Consider the following 16408-nt stretch of genomic DNA (forward strand, 5'->3'; position numbering starts at 1 on the left):
CCCTTCGGTGCTGCAAATTCCTGTGCTCCACCAGACCAGTAACGTGCCGGTCTGCCGACACCGGGGTAAATTCAGTGCTCGAAGGGAGTGCGCTGTTTTGAGACCTTCTCCCCTCCTCTCGAGCTGCATCTTTCCCCGTGCTGTAGTGTGATGTGTGCTCTAAGCCTGCTGCAGCCTTTACTGGCCACTGGGTGTAGCTGTGGTGAGTGCGTTGTGTTGCGGTGTGCTGATTTCCAGAGCAGTGCAGCAGTGTTCAGCATTCTGTTCATCATCATAGGCACTCCCTCGGAATTCAGCCATGATCTTGTTGATTGGCGGAGCAGGCTCAAGGGGCTAGATGACCTACTCCTGTTCCTAATACTTATGTAATCGAGGGAGACTTGCTGCCAGTCTCAAAATGGCTGAACAGTCCAATACGAGAGCCACAGTCCCTGTCACAGATGGGACAGCAGTGGTTGAGGGAAGGGGAGGGTGGGACAGGTTTGCCGCACGCTCCTTCCGCTGCCTGCGCTTGCTTTCTGCATGCTCTCGGCGACGAGACTCGAGGTGCTCAGCGCCCTCCCGGATGCACTTCCTCCACTTAGGGCGGACTGGTCTTTGGCCCGGGGACTCCCAGGTGTCAGTGGGGATGTTGCACTTTATCAGGGAGGCTTTGAAGGTGTCCCTGTAACGTTTCCTCTGCCCACCTTTGGCTCGTTTGTCGTGAAGGAGTTCCGTTTCTGCTGCTGTACTCTGTCACTCACTGGCTGAAGCATGTTCGTGCACCAGTGGCCAAGTTTCGATAGACACAGCTACTCTTCATTCGATGTAGCTTTTCCCCACTTATCTGGAGTGAACTGCAATTGGAACCGTGCCCATAAAAGCCTCCCATGCGGTTTGATTTAAATTGCTCAATTCTCGCCAAAGCTCCCTTTGAATTTATTTTTAAAACTGAATCTGCAAGGGTCGCCCATGTTGTGGGACAGGCCTTACGTTGGTGCAAAGCTGGAGAAACTGGGCACATAGGAACAGGGGGCGGTCGTTCGGCCCCTCGAGCCTGTTCCGTCATTCAGTTTGATCATGGCTGATTCTGTATCTTAACTGCATCGACCCACCTTAGTTCCGTAACGCTTAATACTCTTACCTGATTTAAAAACATATAACAGCACTCCACTCGGCTCCGGATCTCATTGCAGCCTTGGTCCGAACATGGACAAAAGAGCTGAATTCCAGCGGTGAGATGAGCTGCTATGCTGTCCTCCAACTGGACTGCTGACGCACGCATACAGATACGCGGGTCCGCAGCGGAGACGTGGGATTCTCTAGTGACAGCTCTAAGCAAGCTGCTGACCGAAATCAGTGGGGGTGGCTTATTTGAGAGCACATTTTACACGCGAACGATCACCACAGTGACAATAGCCTCTCGACTCGCCTATTCCAAAGCTCTCCTGGCCGATCTCCCACATTCTACCCGACGTAAACTAGAGGTGATCCAAAACTCAGCTGCCCCGTGTCCTAACTCGCACCCAGTCCCACTCACCCATCACCCCCTGTGCTCACTGCCCCGTGTCCTAACTCGCACCGAGTCCCACTCACCCATCACCCCCTGTGCTCACTGCCCCGTGTCCTAACTCGCACCAAGTCCCACTCACCCATCACCCCCTGTGCTCGCTGACCCCGTGTCCTAACTCTCACCAAGTCCCACTCACCCATCACCCCCTGTGCTCGCTGCCCCGTGTCCTAACTCTCACCAAGTCCCGCTCACCCATCACCCCCTGTGCTCACTGCCCCGTGTCCTAACTCGCACCGAGTCCCGCTCACCCATCACCCCCTGTGCTCACTGCCCCGTGTCCTAATTCGCACCGAGTCCCACTCACCCATCACCCCCTGTGCTCACTGCCCCGTGTCCTAACTCGCACCGAGTCCCACTCACCCATCACCCCCTGTGCTCACTGCCCCGTGTCCTAACTCGCACCAAGTCCCACTCACCCATCACCCCCTGTGCTCGCTGACCCCGTGTCCTAACTCACCCACTCCCACTCACCCATCACCCCCTGTGCTCGCTGACCGACATTGGCTCCCAATCCGGCAATGCCACAATTTCAGAATTCTCAACCTTGTTTTCAAATACCTCCATGGCCCCTCGCCCCTCCCTATCTCTGTAACCTCCTCCAGCCCCACAACCCTCGATCTCTGCATTCCTTCAATTCTGGCCCCTTGCCCATCACCCGATTTCCATCGCTCCACCATTGGTGGCCGTGCCTTCAACTGCCTGGGCCCCAAGCTCCGGAACTCCCTCCCTAAACCTCTCCGCCTCCTTAAAGACGCTCCTTAAAACCGACCTCTTTGACCAAGCTTCTGGTCACCTGTCCCTAATATCTCCTCCTTTGGCTCACTGTCAAATTTATTGATGATCCCTCCTGTGAAGCGCCTTGGGATATTTTACTACATAAAGGTACTATATAAATACATGTTTTACAAAAAATGTTTTTTTTTTAAACCCATGAATTTTATTTTGCTTTAACAGGTCACACTATTGGTATTGGCGACTCCATCGCTGACGCCAAAACCTACCAAGACATTCAGAATACCATCAAAAAGGCGAAACAGGATGTGATAGAGGTGAGTTCGCCAGCAGAGTGCTTGTATCAAGCGGAAGCGGTCCTTCGCTGCCGGCCCGCTCTCCCCCCGGTGTCGCCTGGGCCGCGTTAGTTAACCACCTCTCGACCTTTGCAGGTCATCGAGAAAGCTCACAATAACGAACTGGAGCCCACGCCCGGTAACACCCTGCGTCAGACCTTTGAGAATCAGGTCAACCGAATCCTCAACGATGCCCGTGACAAGACCGGCTCGTCCGCCCAAAAATCGCTGTCAGAATACAACAACTTCAAGTCCATGGTGGTCGCCGGCTCCAAAGGCTCGAAGATTAACATTTCACAGGTGAGCCAGGTGTCCGTCTTCTCACTCCCCTTCACTCCTTACTCTGGGAAGGGGCGTGGTGTCCTATATCCCTTCAAACACTCCCAGGGCAGGTACAGCACGGGGTTAGATACAGAGTAAAGCTCCCTCTACACTGTCCCATCAAACACACCCAGGGCAGGTACAGCACGGGGTTAGATACAGAGTAAAGCTCCCTCTACACTGTCCCATCAAACACTCCCAGGGCAGGTACAGCACGGGGTTAGATACAGAGTAAAGCTCCCTCGACACTGTCCCATCAAACACTCCCAGGGCAGGTACAGCACGGGATTAGATACAGAGTAAAGCTCCCTCTACACTGTCCCATCAAACACTCCCAGGGCAGGTACAGGGGGTTAGATACAGAGTAAAGCTCCCTCGACACTGTCCCATCACACACTCCCAGGGCAGGTACAGGGGGTTAGATACAGAGTAAAGCTCCCTCTACACTGTCCCATCAAACACTCACAGGGCAGGTACAGGGGGTTAGATACAGAGTAAAGCTCCCTCTACACTGTCCCATCAAACACTCCCAGGGCAGGTACAGGGGGTTAGATACAGAGTAAAGCTCCCTCGACACTGTCCCATCACACACTCCCAGGGCAGGTACAGGGGGTTAGATACAGAGTAAAGCTCCCTCGACACTGTCCCATCACACACTCCCAGGGCAGGTACAGGGGGTTAGATACACAGTAACGAGTCCACTTTCTCCGCCCAGGTTATTGCCGTGGTGGGGCAGCAGAACGTGGAGGGAAAGCGGATTCCCTTCGGCTTCAAGCACCGCACACTGCCGCACTTCATCAAGGATGACTACGGTCCCGAGAGCAGGGGATTCGTTGAGAACTCGTACCTTGCCGGACTGACCCCCACCGAGTTCTTCTTCCACGCCATGGGAGGCCGAGAGGGTCTGATTGATACCGCCGTAAAGACTGCCGAGACTGGTAATTCATTCGATCGTTTCTCCCTTGCCTCCCTCTGCCGGGGTGCGCTGGGGATACCGCTAACTTTCGGGCGCGTAAAGCCAGAGTTCCTGCTCCCAACCACTGTCCGGCCACCACCTGCTACTAAACGCACACGTGCATGCTTCTGTGGGGTGGGGCAAGCACGGGATCGGAGGTGGCTGTGCTGCCCCTTGTTGCCGAAGAGCTTGTCAATGTTTCCCCCTCCTGTCTGGGCTCGCCGGTGAGTGTTTGTCCCTTGGGTGAGGTGCAGGAGAATCTGTACCCCAGCAGAGCTCTCCGGAGTGGGGTGGGAACATTCCCCTGACTACAGGCAATACTCACCCAACGGGTGAGGTGGACTCTACCAATACTCAGTCACCAGCTACTGCAAGGTGATCCCCGAATGAAAGAGCTTGCATTTCTCCACCGCAAGGCATCGCAAAGTGCTTCACAGCCAATGAAGTACTTTGTGAAGTGCAGACACTGTTGTAATGTGGCAGCGAATGTACGCACAGCAAGCTCCCACAAACAGCAATGTGATAATGGCAGATCATCTGTTTTTCTTTAGTGTTGGTTGAGGACACCGGGGAGAACTTCCCAGTGCTCCTTCGAATAGTGGCCACAGGATCTTTTACGTCCACCTGAGAGCAGACAGAGCCTCGGTTTCAACATCTCATCCAGAAGACGGCCCCTCCGACGGCGCGGCGCTCCCTCGGCTCCGCCCCTGGAGCTTGCTGTGTGCACATTGGCTGTTGCATTTCCTACAGTACAACAGTGACTACAAAAAGTACTTCATTGGCTGTAAAGCGCTTTGGGCATCGTGAGATTGTAGTCGGCACTATAGAAATGCACCACCTTTTAATGTTGGTACAACTTGACTTTGCGGGTGGGGTGGGGGGCGGAATAGATGCTGGTGTTGGGTGCAAGCACTGGTGATGGAGGGTTTGCTTTTTTGCCGCCCCTCCCAGGTTATATCCAGCGACGTTTGATCAAGTCCATGGAGTCTGTGATGGTGAAATACGATGCAACGGTTCGAAACTCCATCAACCAAGTGATCCAGCTGCGTTACGGGGAGGACGGGCTGGCAGGCGAGAGCGTGGAGTTCCAAAATCTGGCCTCCGTGAAGCCCTCTCACAAGACCTTCGAGAAGAAGTGAGTGGTGTTTTTATTTTCGGAGTCTTGCCTTGGAGAAGATGCATCTAAACAGTGCGTCTGCTGTCGGACCTTGGGTCACACCAATCGCTCAACATTCCAAGAGAAAAACTTAATGTTGGAAATGTTCAGGTCTGTCGGAATCTGGGCGGGGGGGGCAAGAGAGAGGAACGGATTCATGTTTCGGGTACAGACTGTTCAAAATGGAACAACTAGCACTGTGCACAATTCTGCTCTGGTTAGACCACACTTGGAGCACTGTTGGGAGATTAATTGGGTGGAGAGAGGGTGTGAGTGGATTTGGGGAGATTAGTTGGGTGGGGTGCGAATGGATTTTGGGGGTGGGGGGGGGCATATTGCCCGTCTGTCAGAGCCTAGTAGGCCCAACGCTGACTAACTTTGCCCTTCTGGCTTCCCACAGGTTCAAGCTGGAGTACAGCAACGAGCGCAGCCTGCGCAGGACCTTGCAGGAGGACATCGTGAAGGAAATCCTAAGCAATGCTGCCATTCAGAACGAGCTGGAGGTGGAGTACGACAAGATGAAGGATGACCGAGAGGTTCTGAGAGCCGTCTTCCCCACTGGAGACAGCAAGGTAGGACAGACAGACTCGGCACACTGCCGGCTGTGTAGGTAATGCAGTGCGTTTGTTTCTAGTGCATTGTTCCAGAGCCTGCTCAACAGTTGGCAATTTGTCCCCGTCTATATAGTATATATCACTCAATACACCGCTCGCTCTGTCTCTCTGTCTGTCTCTCTGTCTGCCTCGCGCTCTCTGCCTCGCGCTCTCTGCCTCGCGCTCTCTGCCTCGCGCTCTCTGCCTCGCGCTCTCTGCCTCGCGCTCTCTGCCTCGCGCTCTCTGCCTCGCGCTCTCTGCCTCGCGCTCTCTGCCTCGCGCTCTCTGCCTCGCGCTCTCTGCCTCGCGCTCTCTGCCTCGCGCTCTCTGCCTCGCGCTCTCTGCCTCTCTGCAAGGGTGGGGTGGGGTAGAAAAAGAGGATGAGACGTCACGGTGAAGCCCCAGATGATCAGCACCGGTTCAGGCAGTGTGGCTCTTTGTTAACCCCTGTCTCTCCTCTTGCCTGCAGGTGGTGCTGCCCTGTAACCTGCTCCGTATGATCTGGAACGCACAGAAAATCTTCCACATCAACACCCGGACTGTGACCGACCTCCACCCCATCCGTGTGATCGAAGGTCAGCCACTGTCGAGGCTTTCTGTTAAAGGGCGCAGGAATATTGCAGCACAGGCGTGGGCTGCTGAGCCCCATTGGTTCTGCTGTTACTGAGAGTCAGAAGGTTGTGGGTTCACATCCCACTCCCTCTCGCTCCCTTATACCCTCGACATTAAACACCGTCTTAATTCCCGTTTAAGTGTTTACGGAGATTGGTTCAACGGGTAGCCGAGGATTCCACATTGTGACCACTCTGTAATCGCGCTTAACAACAATCTTTATATAGTGCCTTTAACTTAGTAAAACGTCCCAGGGTGCTTCGCAGGAGCTATTATCGGACAAAATTTGACACCGAGCCATACAGGTTATTGGGACTGGTGACTGAAAGTTTGATTAAAGTGGTAGGTCTGAAAGGAAGAGGTTTAGAGAAGGAATTTCAGAGCTTGGGGCCCAGGCAGCTGAAGGCACAGTCACCGATGGTGGAGCGATGGGAATCCGGGGGATGTGCAAATGTGCAAGAGGCCAGAATTGGAGGGGCACAGCGATCTCTGGGTGGGTGAGGGGGGGGGGGGGGGGCGCAAGCCACGGAAGGATTTGAAAACAAGGATGAGAATGTCGATTTCAAGTCGCCTTCCTGCTATATTTGTGCCTCTTGTTACTATCTCGCTAACCAGTGGAAACAGTTGATCAATACCGCATCATTACCCTTCCAAATGTTTAGCATTCCCAACTACAGTGGGAAGTGAGGGGGTGGGGGGGGCCTTAATGTCTTTCTGCAAGAGATTGAGGAATCTGGTGAGATTACGGTGCTTGGAGTGCTTTTAAAATTCGTTCCTAGGATATGTGGGTGTCGCTGGCAAGGCCGGCATTTATTGCCCATCCCTAATTGCCCCTTGAGAAGGTGGTGGTGAGCCGCCGCCTTGAACCGCTGCAGTCCGTGTGGTGAAGGTGCTCCTGTGGATTTTCTCTGTTGCTGGGCAGATCTTTCTTTCATTCTTTTATTCTTCCATTATTTTACCAGACTGGTCCCAGGGATGAGGGACTTCAGTTACATGGAGAAGCTGGGGTTGTTCTCCTTGGAGCAGAGAAGGTTAAGGGGAGATTTAATCGAGGTGTTCGGAATCACGAGGGGTTTTGATGGAGTAAATAAGGAGAAACTGTTCCCGGGGGCAGGAGGGTCGGTAACCAGAGGGACACAGATTGACGATAATCGGCGATGGAACCAGAGGGGGAGATGAGGAGGATGTATTTACGCAGCGAGTTGTTGTGATCGGGAACGCGCTGCCTGAAAGGGCGGTGGGAGCAGATTCAATAGTAACTTTCAAACCGGGAATCGGATAAATACTGGACGGGGAAACATTCACCGGGCTGTGGGGAAAGAGCAGGGGGGAGTGGGACTGATTGGATCGCTCGCTCACAGAGCCGGCACAGGCTCGATGGGCCCAATGGCCGCCTCCCGTGGTGTGAGATTGATTGAGAACCTGTCAAGGGGTATGGAGAGAAAGCAGGAATGGGGTACTGACGTTGCAAGATCAGCCATGATATTGAATGGTGGTGCAGGCTCGAAGGGCTATGTTTCTATGTTTCCTCCTGTGGTGAGATTGATTGAGAACCCCTCTGCCGTTGCAGGTGTGAAGGAACTGAGCAAGAAGCTGGTGATTGTGAACGGCGATGACCCCCTGAGTCGGCAGGCCCAGGAGAATGCCACGCTGCTCTTCAACATCCACCTACGCTCCACCCTGTGCAGCCGGCGTATGACCGAGGAGTTCCGGCTCAGCGGCGAGGCGTTCGAGTGGCTGCTGGGGGAGATCGAAGCCAAGTTCAACCAGTCCATAGTAAGCAAGGGGATTGTACATGGTACCTCATCCCCCCCCCCCCCCCCCCCCCATCCATCCGTCTCCCCCAGTAACCGTGTCCCTGTCCATCCGTCTCCCCCTGTAACCGTATCCCTGTCCGTCCATCCATCTCCCCCTGTAACCGTGTCCCTGTCCATCCATCTGTCTCCCCCTGTAACCGTATCCCCATCCATTCATCTCCCCCTGTAACCATATCCCTGTCCATCCGTCTCCCCCTGTAACCGTATCCCTGTCCGTCTGTCTCTCCCCCTGTAACCGTGTACCTGTCCATCCATCTCCCCCTGTAACCGTGTCCCTGTCCATCCATCTCCCTCTGTAACCGTATCCCTGTCCATCCATCTCCCCCTGTAACCGTGTCCCTGTCCATCCATCTCCCCCTGTAACCGTATCCCTGTCCATCTGTCTCCCCCTGTAACCATATCCCTGTCCATCTGTCTCCCCCTGTAACCGTATCCCTGTCCATCAGTCCGTCTCTCCCTGTAACCGTATCCCTGTCCATCCATCTCCCCCTGTAACCGTATCCCTGTCCATCCATCTCCCCCTGTAACCGTGTCCCTGTCCATCCATCTCCCCCTGTAACCGTATCCCTGTCCATCCATCTCCCCCTGTAACCGTGTCCCTGTCCATCAGTCCGTCTCCCCCTGTAACCGTGTACCTGTCCATCCATCTCCCCCTGTAACCGTGTCCCTGTCCATCCATCTCCCCCTGTAACCGTGTCCCTGTCCATCCATCTCCCCCTGTAACCGTATCCCTGTCCATCAGTCCGTCTCCCCCTGTAACCGTATCCCTGTCCATCCATCTCTCCCTGTAACCGTATCCCTGTCCATCAGTCCGTCTCCCCCTGTAACCGTATCCCTGTCCATCCATCTCCCCCTGTAACCGTGTCCCTGTCCATCCGTCTCTCCCTGTAACCGTGTCCCTGTCCATCCGTCTCCCCCTGTAACCGTGTCCCTGTCCATCCATCTCCCCCTGTAACCGTATCCCTGTCCATCAGTCCGTCTCCCCCTGTAACCGTATCCCTGTCCATCCATCTCCCCCTGTAACCGTGTCCCTGTCCATCCGTCTCTCCCTGTAACCGTATCCCTGTCCATCCATCTCCCCCTGTAACCGTGTCCCTGTCCATCCGTCTCTCCCTGTAACCGTGTCCCTGTCCATCCGTCTCCCCCTGTAACCGTGTCCCTGTCCATCCTTCTCTCCCTGTAACCGTGTCCCTGTCCGTCTGTCTCTCCCCCTGTATCCTTGGGGGGGCGGTTAGGAATCGGTTTGAGTAATGTCGAAGCTGTAGAATTGATTAAAGTTTGTGCTTGTAACTTTGTTAACTTTTTCTTTCTTTTCTCTATCTCTTTCTTCCCCCCCCCCCCCCCCACCCTCTAGGCCCACCCCGGGGAGATGGTGGGTGCTCTGGCTGCTCAGTCGCTGGGGGAGCCCGCCACGCAGATGACCCTGAACACCTTTCACTATGCCGGCGTGTCGGCCAAGAACGTCACCCTGGGCGTACCCCGTCTGAAGGAGCTGATCAACATCTCCAAGAAGCCAAAGACCCCCTCGTTGACCGTCTTCCTGCTGGGCCAGTCTGCCAGGGACGCTGAGCGGGCCAAGGTACGTTGCTGGGCAGGCCTTTTGTGTCACATCCAGCTGCCCGTGTCCCTTACCCCGGGGGGCTGGGGAGGGAGGGTGGGGGGGGATTCAAGACTCTGCAAAATACAGCCTATGTTCTTCACCCCCCCCCCCCCCCTCTCCCCACCTGATATTGAGGCACTTCCCGTGACACCTCCTTAAATATCCACACAGCCCCAGGGACCACCTTTGCAGTAATTGTCACGCTTCTAAGATCACCCCTGAATAGAGGCATTTAAGGAGAAGCCAGATAAACACACGGGGGAGAAAGGGATAGAGGGATTTGCTCCTATGGTGAGAGAAAGTAGGGGTGAGAGGAGGCTCATGTAGATGCAGGGAGGGTGTTTCCCCCGGGATGGGGAGTCTAGAACCAGGGGTCACAGTCTCAGGTTAAGGGGTCGGCCATTGAGGACGGAGATGAGGAGAAACTTCTTCACTCAGAGGGTGGTGAATCGCTGGAATTCTCTGCCCCAGAGAGCTGTGGAGGCTCAGTCGTTGAATATTCAAGGCTGAGATTTTTGGATATTAAGGGAATCGAGGGTGGGAAAGTGTTGAGGTCAAAGATCAGCCATGTTAGAGAATCACAGAGCAGGCTCAAGGGGCCGAATGGCCGACTCCTGCTCCTCGTTATGTAAAAGCAAGATAGGAAAGTGGGAAGAGTTGAGTATAAACCTGAAGGAATGGGTAGAGTCAGCGATTGAGGGCGGGTTCCCTGACCAGGGGCACAATGATAATCAGACCCAGGCTCAATTCTCCAATGAAGGCTCCCTGGGAGAGCTTCTCCTCGCTGGGGGAGGGACTGTGCCCGATGGAGCAGACCCCGGCGGGGCAGGCGCGCAGAGTTGGCCAGGGGGTAGGGATCGGTTTCCCGCTAGGCTGTGTTTGGATCGCCACCATCCAGTGACGCCCTTTCCTGTTCCCCACAGGACATCCTCTGTCGCCTGGAGCACACCACCCTGCGGAAGGTGACGGCCAACACTGCCATCTACTACGACCCAGACCCCCAGAACACGGTGGTGTCGGAGGACCAGGAGTGGGTCAATGTCTACTACGAGATGCCGGACTTCGACGTGACGCGCATCTCCCCGTGGCTGCTGCGCATCGAGCTGGACCGTAAGCACATGACTGACCGCAAGCTGACCATGGAGCAGATTGCCGAGAAAATAAACGCTGGTGAGACTCCCCGGCCGCTCGCCTTTTCAGTCTGCGTGGCGCGCGCGCTCACGTCCCCACTGCCTTTCACAGGTCGTAGGCTGCAGAAACTTTCATCCATGCCTCTGTTACCTCCAGACTTGACCATTCCAACCCACTCCTGGCAGGTCGTCTACATTCTACCCCACGTAAACAAGAGCTGATCCAAAACTTGGCTGCCCTGTGTCCAACTCGCACCGAGTCCCGCTCACCCATCACCCCCTGTGCTCGCTGCCCCCGTGTCCTAACTCGCACCGAGTCCCGCTCACCCATCGCCCCCTGTGCTCGCTGCCCCCGTGTCCTAACTCGCACCGAGTCCCGCTCACCCATCACCCCCTGTGCTCGCTGCCCCGTGTCCTAACTCGCACCGAGTCCCTCTCACCCATCACCCCCTGTGCTCGCTGCCCCGTGTCCTAACTCGCACCGAGTCCCTCTCACCCATCGCCCCCTGTGCTCGCTGCCCCGTGTCCTAACTCGCACCGAGTCCCTCTCGCCCATCGCCCCCTGTGCTCGCTGGCCTACATTGGTTAAGCAACACCTCAATTTCAAAATTCCCATCCTTGTTTACAAACCCCTCCATGGCCCTCGCCCCTCACTATCTCTAATCTCCTCCAGTCCCACAACCCCCCCGAGATGTCTGCGCTCCTCTCATTCTGCCCTCCTGAGCATCCCTGATTATAATCGCTCCACCATCGGTGGCCGTGCCTTCTGTTGCCTGGGCCCCAAGCTCTGGAATTCTCTCCCTAAACCTCTCCACCTCTCTCCCCTCCTTCAAGACACTCCTTAAAACCTCCCTCTTTGACCAAGCTTTTGGTCGTTGTCCTAGTATCACCTTATGTGGCTCGGTGGCAAATTTTTTCAGATAATCGCTGCAAGAGATATTTTACTACGTTCGAGGCACTATATAAATACAAGCTGCTTCCACGTGGGTACAATTACCAAGGGGTTAACAGAGACCATGAGATGGTGGTATTGATATTTATTCAGTGTGGATGTGACTCAGTCTCCAGATGCCTGTGACTGCGCCCTGTAACCTCCAGTGCTGTTTGTACCCGGCAGGTTTTGGCGACGATTTGAACTGCATATTCAACGATGATAACGCCGAGAAGCTGGTCCTGAGAATCCGCATCATGAACAGCGACGAGAATAAATTTCATGAGGTAAGAGCGGAAGTTGGTGTCCAGGTGTCTGACAGAGAATAGGGCACCAGTGGTCTGAGGTGGCTCTGCAGGAAGCAAGGCAGCGTGTCAGAGGACAGTGTAGAGGGAGCTTTACTCTGTATCTAACCCCCTGTACCTGCCCTGGGAGTGTTTGATGGGACAGTGTAGAGGGAGCTTTACTCTGTATCTAACCCCCTGTACCTGCCCTGGGAGTGTTTGATGGGACAGTGTAGAGGGAGCTTTACTCTGTATCTAACCCGTGCTGTACCTGCCCTGGGAGTGTTTGATGGGACAGTGTAATTTTTTATGGGTGAGAGTCTGTCGCATGCTCACTCTAACTTTCCCCACTCGGTTACAGCAGGAGGAGGAGGTGGTGGACAAGATGGACGATGATGTGTTCCTGCGGTGCATCGAGTCGAACATGCTCACGGACATGACGTTGCAAGGGATTGAGCAGATCAGTAAGGTGAGCTCCGGGATGGTGACATTGCCACACTGGGCTGTTGCTGTCATTGTCGCTGATCTTATTGAAATGTATAAGATTCTGAGAGGACTGGACAGGGTGGATGCAGAGAGGATGTTTCCCCTCGTGGGGGAATCTAGAACTAGGGGGCATAGTCTCAGAATAAGGGGCCGCCCATTTAAGATGGCGATGAGGAGGAATTTCTTCAGAGGGTTGTAAATCTGTGGAATTCTCTGCCCCAGAGGCTGGGTCATTTAATGTATTTAAGGTGGAAATAGACAGATTTTTGAACGTTAAGGAAGTCAAGGGGTTATGGGGAACGGGCAGGGAAGTGGAGCTGAGTCCATGATCAGATCAGCCATGATCTTATTGAATGGCGGAGCAGGCTCGAGGGGCCAAATGGCCGACTCCTGCTCCTATTGTTAAGTCCTCGACAATCGTGTTGATCTGTGAGTCTGTATTGGCAAGTGGATTAATGTTAACGAGCAGATCAGTGCGAGGGGCTGCAGTTTGGTGGAAGAATAAATCCACGTGCGCCTTGGGTGGTGATCTAAATAGGGTCGAGGAGCAAAAGGATCTCGGGGTGCAGATGCACAAATTACCCAAAAGAAACGCCGCAAGTTAATGAGGCCATGAAAACTCTAACAAAAGTGACATAAGAACATAAGAATTAGGAACAGGAGTAGGCCATCTAGCCCCCCGAGCCTGCTCCGCCATTCAAAAAGATCATGGCTGATCTGGCCGTGGACTCAGCTCCACTTACCCGCCCTCTCCCCGTAACCCTTAATTCCCTTATTGGTTAAAAATCTATCTATCTGTGATTTGAATACATTCAATGAGCTAGCCTCAACTGCTTCCTTGGGCAGAGAATTCCACAGATTCACAACCCTCTGGGAGAAGAAATTCCTTCTCAACTCGGTTTTAAATTGGCTCCCCCGTATTTTGAGGCTGTGCCCCCTAGTTCTAGTCTCCCCGACCAGTGGAAACAACCTCTCTGCCTCTATCTTGTCTATCCCTTTCATTATTTTAAATGTTTCTATAACATCACCCTCATCCTTCTGAACTCCAACGAGTAAAGACCCCAGTCTACTCAATCTATCATCATAAGGTAACCCCCTCATCTCCGGAATCAGCCTCGTGAATCGTCTCTGTACCCCTCCAAAGCTAGTATATCCTTCCTTAAGTAAGGCGACCAAAACTGCACGCAGTACTCCAGGTGCGGCCTCACCAATACCTTATACAGTTGCAGAAGGACCTCCCTGCTTTTGTACTCCATCCCTCTCGCAATAAAGGCCAACATTCCATTCGCCTTCCTGATTACCTGCTGCACCTGCAAACTAACTTTTTGGGATTGATGCACAAGGACCCCAGGTCCCTCTGCACTGCAGAATGTTGTAATTTCTCCCCATTCAAGTAATATTCCCTTTTACTGTTTTTTTTTTTTCCCCAAGGTGGATGACCTCACACTTTCCGACATTATATTCCATCTGCCAAACCTTAGCCCATTCGCTTAACCTATCTAAATCTCTTTGCAGCCTTTGTGTCCTCTACACAACCCGCTTTCCCACTAATCTTTGTGTCATCTGCAAATTTTGTTACACTACACTCTGTCCCCTCTTCCAGGTCATCTATGTATATTGTAAACAGTTGTGGTCCCAGCACCGATCCCTGTGGCACACCACTAACCACCAATTTCCAACCCGAAAAGGACCCATTTATTCCAACTCTCAGCTTTCTGTTCGCCAGCCAATTCTCTATCCATGCTAATACATTTCCTCTGACTCCGTGTACCTTTATCTTTTGCAGTAACCTTTTGTGTGGCACCTTATCGAATGCCTTTTGAAAATCTAAATACACCACATCCATCGGTACACCTCTATCCACCATGCTCATTATATCCTCAAAGAATTCCAGTAAATTAGTTAAACATGATTTCCCCTTCATGAATCCATGCTGCAGTCTGCTTGATTGCACTATTCCTATCTAGATGTCCCACTATTTCTTAATAGTTTCAAGCATTTTCCCCACTACAGATGTTAAACTAACCGGCCTATAGTTACCTGCCTTTTGTCTGCCCCCTTTTTTAAACAGAGGCATTACATTAGCTGTTTTCCAATCTGCTGGTACCTCCCCAGAGTCCAGAGAATTTTGGTAGATTGTAATGAATGGATGTGCTATAACTTCCGCCATCTCTTTTAATACCCTGGGATGCATTTCATCAGGACCAGGGACTTGTCTACCTTGAGTCCCATTAGCCTGTCCAGCACTACCCCCCGAGTGATAGTGATTGTCTCCAGGTCCTCCCTTCCCACATTCCTGTGACCAGCAATTTTTGGCATGGTTTTTGTGTCTTCCACTGTGAAGACCGAAGCAAAATAATTATTTAAGGTCTCAGCCATTTCCACATTTCCCATTATTAAATCCCCCTTCTCATCTTCTAAGGGACCAACATTTACTTTAGTCACTCTTTTCCGCTTTATATATCTGTAAAAGCTTTTACTATCCGTTTTTATGTTTTGCGCAAGTTTACCTTCGTAATCTATCTTTCCTTTCTTTATTGCTTTCTTAGTCATTCTTTGCTGAATACTGCGGGTGCTGGAGCTCTGATGACGCACAGCTTTGTTTCCAGAGGAATAGAATTGAAAAGCGGATGAATTATGTTAAACTTGTATTGGACCTCGGTTAGACCACACTGTGCGCAGTTCGGGTCTCCATATTACAGAAAGGGAATCAATGCACTGGAGAAGGTTCTAACTATCGGGCTGGGTCTTGTCTCTCCAGGAAAGGGAAGACCGAGGAGTACCCTGATCAGGGTCTGTAAGACTATGAAGCGGTTAGATAGGGTAGACAGTGAAGATGTTTCCAGTTGTGAGGGAGACCAGAACTAATGGGCCATCAATATAAGACAGTCACTGATAAACCCAATGGGGAATTCAGGAGAAACTCCCTGTGGCAGTGAGTTCCACATTCTCGCCACTCTGGGTAAAGAAGTTTCTCCTGAATTCTCCATTGGGTTCATTAGCGACTATCTTATATTGAAGGCCTCTAGTTATGCTCTTCCCCACAAGTGGAAATATTCTCTCTGTATCCACTCTATCAAAACCTTTCATCATTTTAAAGACCTCTATTAGCCATCCTCTTGGCCGCCTCTTTTCAAGAGCCTCAGTCTGTCCATCCTTTGCTGATGGCTATACCCTCGCGTTCTGGTATGCAGTTCCCGGAGTATGGGCAGGGTGTGTGCCTGTCGCTGTGTTCAGTGTAGATTGTTGCTGGTTTAACGCCCTCCCCTTGCCCACTCCAGGTCTACATGCACCTCCCTCAGACCGACAACAAGAAGAAGATCATTATCACGGAGGACGGGGAGTTCAAGGCCCTGCAGGAGTGGATCCTGGAGACGGACGGGGTCAGCCTGATGCGGGTGCTGAGCGAGAAGGACGTGGACCCAGTCCGCACCACCTCCAACGACATCGTGGAAATCTTCACGGTAACCGCCTGGGGGACATGCCGGGCTGCTTTAACCCGGTGGGGGGGGGTCACCACCCCAGGGGCCTGCTTTAATCCCGGGGTGTCGCTAACCAGTTTTGTAAGAGCTATCCAATTTCATCCATAGCCCTTCGAAAACGCTTCCTTTCCAGTTGGGTGTGGATGTGAGCGCGGGTCCGCCGGGTGAACTAAAGATCATAAAGTACTGTCGGTGCACAGCACCCAAGAAGAGAACGTGCAGCTTGGCCTTTTGGGTGGAGAGGCCCCAATCACCCAGAGCGATACCTTTCGGTGGACCCGCTGTGTGTCCAGCAATTCCTGCGTACATTGTAAAACCCCCGATCCGCCAGGTGTGTCCAAAACTCGGCTGTCCCGTGTCCTAACTCGCACCGAGTCCCGCTCACCCATCACCCCCTGTGCTCGCTGCCCCGTGTCCTAACT

The 16408-nt window shown here is 53.1% G+C and overlaps 1 protein-coding gene and 1 long non-coding RNA gene across 2 annotated transcripts in view; one reads left to right on the forward strand and one right to left on the reverse strand.

Annotated features, from left to right (window-relative positions):
* polr2a (RNA polymerase II subunit A) overlaps window positions 1-16408 on the forward strand; it is a 52141-nt gene that overhangs the window by 29646 nt on the left and 6087 nt on the right. The window contains exons 13-24 of the mRNA XM_070863176.1: window positions 2507-2601; window positions 2716-2919; window positions 3656-3878; window positions 4847-5030; window positions 5452-5623; window positions 6114-6219; window positions 7827-8032; window positions 9428-9652; window positions 10597-10843; window positions 11921-12021; window positions 12380-12487; window positions 15786-15968. Of these exons, the coding sequence (XP_070719277.1) occupies window positions 2507-2601; window positions 2716-2919; window positions 3656-3878; window positions 4847-5030; window positions 5452-5623; window positions 6114-6219; window positions 7827-8032; window positions 9428-9652; window positions 10597-10843; window positions 11921-12021; window positions 12380-12487; window positions 15786-15968 (2054 nt within the window). The remainder of the gene's footprint in view (window positions 1-2506; window positions 2602-2715; window positions 2920-3655; window positions 3879-4846; window positions 5031-5451; window positions 5624-6113; window positions 6220-7826; window positions 8033-9427; window positions 9653-10596; window positions 10844-11920; window positions 12022-12379; window positions 12488-15785; window positions 15969-16408) is intronic.
* LOC139232703 (uncharacterized) overlaps window positions 11838-16408 on the reverse strand; it is a 63063-nt gene continuing 58492 nt past the window's right edge. The window contains exon 3 of the long non-coding RNA XR_011588076.1: window positions 11838-12086. This is a non-coding gene — a long non-coding RNA (uncharacterized lncRNA). The remainder of the gene's footprint in view (window positions 12087-16408) is intronic.

Source organism: Pristiophorus japonicus, chromosome 20, assembly GCF_044704955.1.
Source record: "Pristiophorus japonicus isolate sPriJap1 chromosome 20, sPriJap1.hap1, whole genome shotgun sequence".
Classification (NCBI taxonomy): Eukaryota; Metazoa; Chordata; class Chondrichthyes; family Pristiophoridae; genus Pristiophorus; species Pristiophorus japonicus.